Source organism: Rhincodon typus, chromosome 4 (assembly GCF_021869965.1).
Source record: "Rhincodon typus isolate 14 chromosome 4, sRhiTyp1.1, whole genome shotgun sequence".
Classification (NCBI taxonomy): Eukaryota; Metazoa; Chordata; class Chondrichthyes; order Orectolobiformes; family Rhincodontidae; genus Rhincodon; species Rhincodon typus.
In genome coordinates this window covers 95,354,786-95,366,937 of record NC_063335.1, presented here as the reverse complement: position 1 = coordinate 95,366,937, position 12,152 = coordinate 95,354,786, and the positions used below count along the sequence as shown (strand labels likewise).

The 12,152-nt window shown below is 43.6% G+C and overlaps 1 protein-coding gene across 1 annotated transcript in view; it reads right to left on the bottom strand.

Annotated features, from left to right (window-relative positions):
• tg (thyroglobulin) overlaps positions 1 to 12,152 on the bottom strand; it is a 299,968-nt gene that overhangs the window by 222,492 nt on the left and 65,324 nt on the right. The window contains exons 19-22 of the mRNA XM_048596176.1: positions 9,205 to 9,361; positions 8,534 to 8,758; positions 4,193 to 4,275; positions 1,841 to 2,045 (exon numbers count right to left, since the gene is read on the bottom strand). Of these exons, the coding sequence (XP_048452133.1) occupies positions 1,841 to 2,045; positions 4,193 to 4,275; positions 8,534 to 8,758; positions 9,205 to 9,361 (670 nt within the window). The remainder of the gene's footprint in view (positions 1 to 1,840; positions 2,046 to 4,192; positions 4,276 to 8,533; positions 8,759 to 9,204; positions 9,362 to 12,152) is intronic.

Sequence of the window (12,152 nt, the reverse complement as noted above, 5' to 3'; positions counted from 1 at the left end):
GTAGCCACAAGCTCCCAATTTGTTGTGGCCAAATACCGATGAGACCCAATCTGCCCTGACCAGATCCCAAATGTGGTTCCCCAAGCTATCACGGTTCCAGACAGAATAATCTCAAGTTATCAAACTTCTGGGTGAGAAGAGATGAACAGGCTCCCTTTCTTTATTCACTCACCCCTTTAGTTAGTCGTAACAAGTTTAATTTGAAAAAGAATCCTTCCCTTATGGAACCTTTCTCCAATACCCAAACGAATTTATGTTTTAAAAGCAGTCAATACAACCAGGTTTTCCTCAATTAACAGAAGAGTATGTTTATTTGATACAAAGCACAAGAAGAAATATTCATGTAACACACATAGCCGCAGACTAGAAGTGAGTTCTAAAAAGGATAACACTTGGAAGATATATGGTTCAGTCTCTGTTAGTTGAATTTCTTTTGCACTGTTTCCTTTTTACAGAGGTTGGTTGGCAGCAGTCAGAGTGAGGAAATCTTTCCTTTAACCTGCTTCCATTTGACTGGTGTGGTGGCTACCTGTCTTAACACTCAGAGCAATATTATATTTTATCTGCAATGCCGGGGTGTCTAGTGTGTCAGCTCACTGGCATACACATGTACCTCATCTGACACCATCTTCCACTGGCACAACTTAACCCACTGACAAACCAAGACCAGACCTGACCTGGCATTTTTTTAAATACCTCTGCTCTCGAGTATTCATGAAAGGAGAAGACACAAAACATGTCTCTCACTCACACAGCTGTCTTTTCTTCCTGTGCACAGTTTGTGATAATTCCCAGGAGGTTGTAGTCAGTCTTACTGCACTTTCTCCCATTTTACTCCATCCCTTTTGAACCTTTCTTGACACCTCATTAGGTGTGACATTCCAGAGTCTGTCTTTCACCAGACAGCCAATGAATTGACATCCACAGTCAGCTTTTGAATGGATGTCCTTTTTTAAATAAAAATAGAATACATATTACAATTAAAGTTGGTGATCCAGGGACATATGATCCGTGGCCATGACAACATTATAGCTCTACAAGTTGCCGAATAATGTCAATAGCAGCTCTTTCATGTAGAGTTGCATAAAAAAAGATACAGTAGGGATTGAACGTGTTGAATCACAGTGGCTCAGTGGTTAGCACCGCTGCCTCACAGCACCAAGGACCCAGGTTCAATTCCAACTTCCAGTGTGTGGACTTTGCACAATCTTCCTGTGTCTGAGTGAGTTTCCTCTGGGTGCTCTGGTTTCCTCAGAAAAATATGCAGGTTAGGCGGATTGGCCAAGCTAAATTGTCCAAAGTGTGCAGGCTAGGTGGATTAGACATGGGAAATGTAGGATTATAAGGATAGGTTAGGTGGTGGGTCCGATTGGGATGCATTCAGAGGGTCTATGACTCGATGGGCCAAATGGCCTACTTCCACACTGTAGGGGTTCTATCATTCTATGAAATCAATAATGTGAACATGTAAACTATGCCTTAGATTGACTATGGTAGGTTAGGTTCAGGATCTGTTTTGTTTCCAGCTCTTTAAAATATATTGCTAAAACCTCCAAACTGAGTAGGAGCTGAGAGGAAGAACACCGGAAAAGAAATCACTCCACTATGTTTCATGTAGTTGTTCACTTGACTCATTCAATCTGGGTGGTGGGTACAGTCACAAGGGGAAATCCTGGTCACAAAAACAGTAGCAGTTAGGAAGCTTGAACTAACAAAGTTTGGGATTATGACTGACAATGGGGCTTAATGTTCATTCAAACTCCAGTAAGCACACCCTTTAATAAAATTTCGCTGTAACAAGCAAAAAAGAATTCAAATAATCTGAAGCACATTTACTCACCAATACAATCAGACTCAGCGAGAGGGCTGGTGGTTTCGGTCCAAGGTAATCGCTTTCCATTCGAAGTAACGCAGAAAGATTTCTGAGTGTCAGCGTCTTGCTGAGTTGCTCTATACTGTCCTAGTGGGTCACAAGTTGGATTCCAGGGACTGGTTTCACAATCTGTTAAACCTGTTAGGGTCACATAGGTAAATGCATGGCGTATCTGGGAATTTATCAACAGAGCAAAATATCTTACTTGCAAATTGTTATGTTTCCCTAATGGTGGGAGGGTAGCAAGAGGACTCCATTCTCTTCCTCATTGATGCTAAAGCCTGGTTTTGATGATGGATGAGGCTCACTTTGGACACCAGCAGGAGCCTTGTTAGCAAAAACAAACTGAGGCTTTGTAACTGATGGCAGTTTAACCTGTTCTTGAACAAAACATTCACCTTGGCCATGCTGTTTGGTAACATTGGTAACATTATCAGCAAGTCAGTGAAACAAAATAAAAATCTATAGGGCGCAGACAACCAGGAGCAACAAGGATAGTTTGTGGCCCTCTGTTCCCTGGAAGTTACTATCGTTCCCCCTTCCTCTAAACTGCAGGATCCTCCTCCCAGAAATAGCTTCCTGCTTGGGCTTCTCCCAGCACTTCCACCAGTCACCATCTTCCACTGGAAATGATCAAACGGCTACTGGGGAGAGGGACATATTAAAATGAGGCTATGCTGTTAGCATCTGCCAGGCATCCGACTCAAAGTCAATGCATGGGATTGATATTATTCCCGGTGGGAGTTAAAATCAGGTCTTTTGTCATATTAGGAAACTTTGAGGTGAAATCACTGATGTTTCTTGGCATTGTCAATCAGAATGGACCATTTATTGTGGCAAAGGGTAGAAATGCAAAGAGATTAACAATTGATAGGGTAGTGATAAGAATAGAATTGAGTTTATAAAGTATTGGATTTGCAAAATGAGAATCAATTTTCCTCTATCAGTGGATTCAAGGAGCAGTTAGACATGGTGTGAAGTGTTAAGAGATTTAGGGACATAAAAGAGAAAGTGATGAACACAGGAACAGGGTCCTTTAGTCCACAAGCCTGCTACACTATTTAATGAAATTATAGCTAACCCATGGCCTAACTCCACGCACAAGCCAGTGCCCGAATCATTTAATATCCTGGGCAAACAAAAATCGACAAATTTCAGTTTTAAATGCAACTATTAATCCTGCATCAATTGATATTTGTGGACAGCAAAGTTCCTAGGGGAGGTACTAGAAGGAACTCAGGGATTTTTTGTAAAGGAAATTCAAAACGAATCTTTGCGTTTTGGAGGACAGTTAAAAAAAAGTCAGTGTGCAAAAAAATAAATCAAAGAGTCTACAATAGTTGGATGATATATGCTGATCATTCCACAATTTCATAGCTAAGATCAACTACTATTCCAGGAATTCATTACCACTGTTCTGTGATGGCAATAGAAGACAGTCTATATACTCCCTGTGTGGCCAAAAAGCAAAACATCAGATGACTGGATCCTGCTTCCAAATCTTAATTCATTAGCAACTGTAATCACTGCTATTCCTGCAAACCCTGTCGTCCCAGGTTTGTCAACAATGAAGTTTGAGAAACATCAATCAAGCGACTCAATCATATAAATTATTCATAATATATGACGGCACAGTTATTGTTTAACCAAACCCATGACCACAGATGCCCTGGTCATTGATCACTGCTGTTTGATATATAAACAAGGTACAGTACTGTGTTTGCTAATATTATAGCAGTGACTATGCTTCAAAAGTATGTGAAGTATTGAGGAACAAGAGAATGTGAAAGACTCCATGTGAAAGTCTGTTGTTTCATTGATTTCTTTCTTTGCCAGATATTTTTAGTGAAATAGTTTGTGGTCACAAAATGTGCCAGGAGGCTGGAAGTGTGTGTGTGTGTGCGCATGCGCGCGCGTGCGTGTGTGTATGTGTGCACGCGGGAAATGTGCTGTGAAGCAAGGATGGTTGAGGGAGAAATCAGGAGCTATCAATGTGACAGAGTTCTGAAGAAGATTTGCATTGGACCTGCAACATTAATTCTATTACTCTCTCCACAGATGCTGCCAGACCTGTTGAGTTTCTCCAACAGTTTCTGTTTTGATTACATTAGTGGACAGGGAGGTTGACAACAACTGTTCTGAGGAGGAGAGATCAGATGATGAAGCAGCAGAGAGGTCAGAGATAAACGCTAAAAGACAGAGAACTAGAAAAGCATAAAAATATGCATTATGGATTTAAATATGATACTTACACAGGTGGGCTGAGAAAGCTCCAGGAGACACTGTCTTTTTTCCTTCTGGACATTTTCTACACTTTACCTTTCCGGCAGCCTCCTGGTAAAATCCACGTGGGCACAGGATGCAGGTGCCACCCTGAGAAAAACTGCCAGCTGGGCACACAACTGTAAAAGGAAAGGACCATAATTATTAATCTATTTCCATAACAAAAAAAAAGCAAATTGGCTTTGATATCAAACAATAAAACAACATTAAATTAATGACAGAATTAGTGTAGAGCAAACAGCAGGCCAATTAGCCTGTTGCGTCTGAAAATCATTTAAATCATTGAAAATTATTTAAAGGTAAAATATAACAATCAGCAGGCAGCACAATTAAAAAGGAGCAATCAGCACAATTTCATGCTTGTCCAAAATCATTGAATCCTGAAGTAACAGAAAGACTAGATAAGCGTAATACAGTACAGTTGACTTCAAAATATACATTAATATTAACGTCATGATTAAGGCCAGAGCATATTGAATCAGAAGACAGGTGACAGAACGCATAGTAAGCTAATTACAAAGCAAGGAATCAAGAGTGCGCATTAAGAGCAGCTACACAAACTGGCAAAAGAAAATAGAATTAGGGATCAGTGGTGAGATCATTGTTTTTCACCAGTTACGTTAACAATTTGCACTCAGAAATCAAAATATTTCAAATTCACAAATAACGTCAGTTTTGAATGGCAGGTGGTGGTAGATGTAGTTTACAAAAAAAAAGTGGTAAAGTGTCAAGAAGACTTTGATAAACCTACAAAATTAGCGTATAATTAGCAATTATTCACAGTTTAATTAATTACAAGGTGTTTCATTTTGATGAGATTAAAAAGGCTCCACATGGCTTACATAATCAGACTCTAAATGGAGCAGAGGGTATGGAGCTATATATTCATAGATCTTTTAAAACGAGTGATTCAGATTAATAAAGCCATCAAAAAGTAGAAACTAAACACTGGGATTAATTCAAAGGTGAATAAAAGTCTCACACAGGAGAAGTTATTTTAAATTTGAAATGAAATTTGGTTTATCCACATTTGCCACACTATGCACAATTCAAGTCTCCACATTATAAAAGAGTATGCAGATACCAGAGAAGCTGCCAAATTTAATAACAAGGTGATACGACCTTGAAAGGATGGTTAACAGGAAAAGCTGAATGAGCTTTTGTCTCGAGAAAAAAAGAAGATTGAGTGGTCACTTGAGATTTTAAGATTGTGGGTGGAATTTAATGCTCTCCCCTGTTGCAGGCTTGGCGGCAGTGGTAGAATTCATTAGGGTGGGAGAATGGTATGTAGGGATCCTGTTAACTCTATGCCTCCACACAGATTAAAGGTGGGATTGAGCATGTAAGGAATTCAACCTGCCACCACTATCCAGTAGCCCTGAGCAGGGGCTTACCATGTGGAAAGCATAAGGAGCAAACCCACCTGGGACTGCTTGCAGATTCCCCATGTGGGGAAGGAGGGTAATTCTCTCATTTCCAGGCACTTAATTCCTAACCAAGGGACCCTGCATCAGTAAGGGGGTGCCTGCTGAGGGCCAACCTATGCCCTTAGTGCCAACCCATATCTCTCCTTGCAACCCACACCCCCAACAAGAATCCCCCACTCTTGACTCCTGCCATCATTCACTGTAGGGCCTGGCATCCAGCAGCAATAGTAGATTTTGGATGGATATCATCCCATCAGCAGCCACTGACTCATTGGCTGGCAGGACTTCGGATATGGGGCTTCTACCCTAGGAGTGACTGATCCTGGAGAAGGACTGCCACTCTCCAATTAAGTGCCTGAGTTGCACTAAATATGGTGGTCTGTCCCTAAAAGAAGGACATGGGGCTCCGGCTCGCTCTACATGTAGCAGTCATAAGCCCTGTCACCACCATTAAAAGCCAACTAATGAAACAATTTGCTAGAGTATCCATGCAGAAAATACTTCCAATTGCAAAAGAGTTCAAAACTAAAGCCTATAATTATAAATTACGCATTAATAAATCTTCAGGAAACTTCAGGAAACCTCTTCATCAAAGGAGTGGTAAGAATGTGCTACTACAAGGACTAGTCGACATAAATAGCAAAGATGAAGGGATCGAGATAAATACATGAGAGTAAAAGGAATAGAAGAAGTTGCCAATAGAGTTGAATAAAGAACGGTTTCTGGTGTGGACTGGCTGTCAGTTCTGAAATTGCATAGACCAGTTGGATCAAGTGGTCTGAATTCTGCATTGTTGATGCAACTCAGTGTTGTTTGCTCTGGGTGCTCCTTTTATTCAAACATTTCTGTTGAATATCTCCATACTCTGAGGGTGCGTGCTCCAAAGGTGACATGTAAGACCTGCTCGTCCTGTCACTTTTTTTCATTTATCGCCACTTTGGTATTCCTACAGACAAAGGGGGTAGCCATGGGTACCCGCATGGGCCCAAGCTACGCCTGCCTCTTTGTAGGTGACGTGGAACAATCCCTCTTCCGTACCTACACCGGCCCTAAACCCCACCTCTTCCTCCGTTACATTGATGACTGTATCGGCGCCGCCTCGTGCTCCCACGAGGAGCTCGAACAGTTCATACACTTCACTAACACCTTCCACCCCAACCTTAAGTTTACCTGGACCATCTCTAACACCTCTCTCCCCTTCCTGGACCTCTCTGTCTCCATATCGGGCAACCACCTAGAAACCGATATTCATTTCAAGCCCACCGACTCCCACAGCTACCTAGAATACTCCTCCTCCCACCCACCTTCCTGCAAAAATGCTATCCCCTATTCCCAATTCCTTCGCCTCCGCCGCATCTGCTCCCAGGATGACGCATTCCACTCCCGTACATCTCAGTTGTCCTCGTTTTTCAAGGACCGTAACTTCCCCTCCTCGGTGGTCGAGAACGCCCTCAACCGTGTCTCCCACATCTCCCGCACCTCATCCCTCACACCCCGTCCACGCAATAAAAACCAAAAAAGAATCCCCCTCGTCCTCACGTACCACCCCACCAACCTCCGGATCCAACGCATCATCCTCCGACACTTCCGCCATCTGCAATCCGACCCCACCACCAAAGACATCTTTCCCTCCCCACCCTTATCTGCTTTCCGGAGGGACAACTCTCTCCGTGACTCCCTTGTCCGCTCCACACTCCCCTCCAGCTCCACCACACCCGGCACTTTTCCCTGCAACCGCAGGAAGTGCTACACCTGCCCCCATACCTCCTCCCTCACCCCCATCCCAGGCCCCAAGAAGACTTTCCACATCAAGCAGATGTTCACCTGCACATCTGCCAATGTGGTATACTGCATCCGCTGTACCCGGTGTGGCTTCCTCTACATCGGGGAAACCAAGCGGAGACTCGGGGACCGCTTTGCAGAACACCTACGCTCGGTTCGCAACAAACAACTGCACCTCCCAGTCGCGAACCATTTCAACTCCCCCTCCCATTCCTCAGACGACATGTCCATCCTGGGCCTCCTGCAGTGCCACAACGATGCCACCCGAAGGTTGCAGGAACAGCAACTCATATTCCGCTTGGGAACCCTGCAGCCCAATGGTATCAATGTGGATTTCACAAGTTTCAAAATCTCCCCTCCCCCCACCGCATCCCAAAACCAGTCCAACTCGTCCCTGCCTCCCTAACCTGTTCTTCCTCCCACCTATCCCCTCCTCCCACCTCAAGCCGCACCTCCATCTCCTACCGACCAACCTCATCCCGCCCCCTTGACCTGTCCGTCCTCCCTGGACTGACCTATCCCCTTCCTAACTCCCTACCTACACTCACCTTTCCTGGCTCCATCCCCGCCTCTTCGACCTATTTGTTTCCTCTCCACCTATCCTCTCCTCTATCCCTCTTCTATCTGCCTCCCACTCTCTCCCTATTTATTTCAAAACCCCCTTCCCCTCCCCCTTTTCTGATCAAGGGTCTAGGCCCGAAACGTCAGCCTCTCTGCTCCTATGATGCTGCTTGGCCTGCTGTGTTCATCCAGCCCTGCACCTTGTTGTCACAAAATATAGGGTGTCAACTTTTACACAAGTGGCATTTTGGAAAGAAAACAGAGTTAATGGTCCCTGTGACTTGTTTCCTCTCCACAGATGCTGCCAGACCTGCTGAGTTTCTCCAGAAATTTCTGCTTTTTGTTTGTTTCAGATCTTCTTCATCAACAGTTCTTTGCTTTATTTTAACATTTTGGAAAAGTAGAAATGCACCCTGTCCCATGACCTGACTATCACAGGTCAAAGACTATTTTCGTCAATCCTGCCCCCAAAAGTACAGAAAAAAACTGAAAATAATATTATTAAAGTTTGATTTAGTATTCAGAGAGCAGGAATTTCTCAAGCAATTCCTTACCCTTACAGAGATTTAGTTGCTGCAAGCATTCATTAAAGGGTATTAATACTTACCACACCCACTAACATTGTGACCACCTCTCTGAGTGACTGAAATCTTTGTGTAACCATCACTGCATCCAAGGTGAACAGAGGGTGGGAAGTCATGGCTTTGGTCTGTAGGAATATCGGTGAAGACGTCTGCAAGAAACTGTTTGGAATCCAGAGTGAGGTGATAGTTTCCACTGTTAATCAGTTTAGTGAAACGTTTAATCAGCCCATCCCCCAGGAGAGCATTTTCTGCAAATGCAAAAAGAAATGAACTTGTCAATACTTAATAAGAGTTTTACTAGTTATTGTGGAAAGGTGCAGAACAGAGGGAGAAGGTTTTCCCGTGAAACTCAAAGAAGAGTCACTGGGCTCGAAATGTTATCTCTCTTTCTCTCTCTTATGATGGTGACAGTTCCATAAGCTTCTCCAGTGCTTTATATTTTTATTTGAAGTTGCACGAGAGATGTTTTTGTGATCACACTGATAGTTATGTCCTTGGAAAGTTCAAATGTTTTAATTGTGAAATCCTTTACCTTATTTCCTTAGCTGATCAAAGTAATAATAAAACTCGACATATAAAATTTACCCAAAGTTTACAAATGCTCATGCGATTTACATAGTATATTAAAATTGTTTGATGATGTTTTTCCAGTAAATGTGATTATATGCACAAATTATAAAACAACATATTTTACCTATATCATGCAGGTTAGGAAGAGCGGATGCTGGGATATCTTTAAGCTGTACTTTCCAAGTGACATTTACTCCTAAATGGTTTGTCTTCAAACATCCAACTGACACTGTTGAGTCATCGCATACTGAGATCAACAACGTTTCTCCAGAGATCATCACCTTGTAAGAGACAGGAATATTCAGGTTTTCAAGTTTTCCTATAATGTTCGAACGCTGAGATACTTTGAAAAAAATGATTACTACCAGCACGAGAAACGGAATTCCTTTTCAGTTTGAGGACCCAATGTCTACCACTACCTAGATCAACAAAATCAGTGGTCAAGGACATTCAGCCTCGGATCTTCGGGTAAACATCCTCCGAGTTGGACTTCAGGACACACAACAACGCAGAGTCGCCAAGCAGAGGCTGATAGTTAAGTTCGGTACCCATGAGGACGGCCTCAACTGGGATCATGGGTTCATGTCACACTACAGGTGACCCCACCACCAAACACACACAGCACACACACACACAAACACACACACATGCACGCACGCACACATCTATGGGATAGATTTGTATTTTGTTTAAAAAGCACACCATTTCTAGACAGTCACTCAATATGGTGTTTTACAAATTCCTACTTTAGAAATAAAAGCAGTCTGACTCCAAACTAAAACACAAACAGATTCTAAACAAGGCCTCACACCTAACATGTATTGTCTGACCTAAAATTTTACCTCTTCTTTAAACTGATAAAACCTTTAGTTCTCTCAGGACTGTGACTTGAAAGGAATTCAGGGATTTACGTATACATATTAATCAATTAAAACCTTCTAACTGATTAAAGATTTAACAACATCTTAGGTTTGTTTAGTACATCCTCATCAATGGTGTGAACCTTTGATCTTTTACTTATAAATTCTGTGTCTGGTACTACCTCTCTCACTAACACCTAAAGAAGGAGTGAGGCTCCAAAAGCTTGTGTTTTCAAATAAACCTGTTGAACCATAACCTGGTGTCGTGTGATTTCTGAATTTGTCCACTCCAGTCCAACACCTGCACCTCCACATCATAGTTCAACTACAGTTTAGACTAAATGCAGACTAAAGCTAGTCTATCACACACTCCAAGTTGAGCCATAATGTAGATTAAACAGAGAGCGAGTAATTTTAACTAATCTGTTCTGACATATTATGACATACTTCTGGACCAGTTGGGAATTGAGCTAGACTTTCCTTTCCAAAGGTAGGAACATCACTACTGTGCCACAGAGCTTTTCAATCGAAAACTATGTTTCCTCTACTTTACCCTAAATATGCCTCAATGTCAACTTTGGTAAAACATCTTCATTTCCACTTTTCCTCATTACAAGTGTTATTTCATATAAAAATAATGCGTATCTTTTTCTTTTGTTTTCTTCACCGAAGTCCAACTCTTATGCTCCTAGTACAATTGAATTGTTTGCAACATCACTTCAGATGGCAATTGAGTGGGGTTGAGGTCACAAAAAGGCCAGATCAAGGAAGAATAAAAGGTCTCCTTTTCAAAAGGACATTTGTGAATTTGTCAGGGTTTTCATGACAATCCAACAGGTTCATGGTTATGTTTGTTGTCAACAGTCCCATTTTTAAAATCCCAAATTGTTTAAATAACTACCTTCAAATTCTCAATATTGACGGTGGGATTTCGCTTACATGTTTCAGGATATTAGACTAACCTAGTACTAGTCCAACAGTACAATCACTGTGATCAGGGTAGACAGTGAGCAAAATCAAGCTGTATTTTTTTGCCCATGAGCAACTTAACCCTATCTTGCCAGTGATGCATCTGACAGTCTCATTACCAGGTTCATCAGCACATTGATGGGACTTTTTGGCCTTTAGGAGGGCAATTGTTCCATTTGGTACAGAGGCACATTGGTCTAATATATGCCAATATATCTCAAACATATACTAGACCAATTCTGTTATTTTATAGTAATGCATGTAAAAGTTACTATGTTTGAAGTTGCAAAAGGGTAAAACAGTTCGGATTTCTGCTCCTAATCATTATACAGTAACTTCTTTTCTTCCTTTCTGTTTGATTCTTATTCTTTTTTCTCTCCCCTTAGCCCCAGAGGTGAATCCTGGAGCAGCAGCAGGTATGGAGCAGCATGCGGGCCCTGTAGCAGTGAATGGGATGTGAGCCCAGGAGAAGGAAGTGGGCTGCGAGCCCCAGAGCAGCATGTGGGCTGTGAGCCCCGGAGCAGCATGTGGGCTGCAAGACCCCCCAAGTTGTGGGCTGTGAGCCTCCGAGTTGTGGGCTGCAAGCCCCAGAGCAACATGTGGGCTGTCAGTCTCTGGGTTCTGGGCTGTGAGCCCCCCGAGTTGTGGGCTGCGAGCCCCCCGAGTTGTAGGCTGTGAGCCCCCCCAAGTTGTAGGCTGTGAGCCCCCCGAGTTGTAGGCTGTGAGCCCCCCGAGTTGTAGGCTGCGAGCCCCCGAGTTGTGAGCTGCGAGCCCTGGAGCAGCATATGAGCTGCGAGCCCTCGAGTTGTGGGCTGCAAGCCCCCCGAGTTGTGAGCTGCGAGCTCCCCGAGTTGTAGGCTGCGAGCCCCCGAGTTGTGAGCTGCGAGCCCTGGAGCAGCATATGAGCTGCGAGCCCTCGAGTTGTGGGCTGCAAGCCCCCCGAGTTGTGAGCTGCGAGCCCCCCGAGTTGTGAGCTGTGAGCTCCCGAGTTGTGGGCTGCAAGCCCCCGAGTTGTGAGCTGCGAGCCCCCCGAGTTGTGAGCTGTGAACTCCCGAGTTGTGGGCTGCGAGCCCCAGAGTTGTGGGCTGCGAGTCCCCCAAGTTGTGGGCTGTGAGCCCCTCCTAAGTTGTGGACTGTGAGCCCCCGAGTTGTGAGCTGCGAGCCCCCGAGTTGTGGGCTGTGAGCCCCCCCGAGTTGTGAGCTGCAAACCCCCGAATTGTGAGCTGCGAGCCCCTGAGTTGTG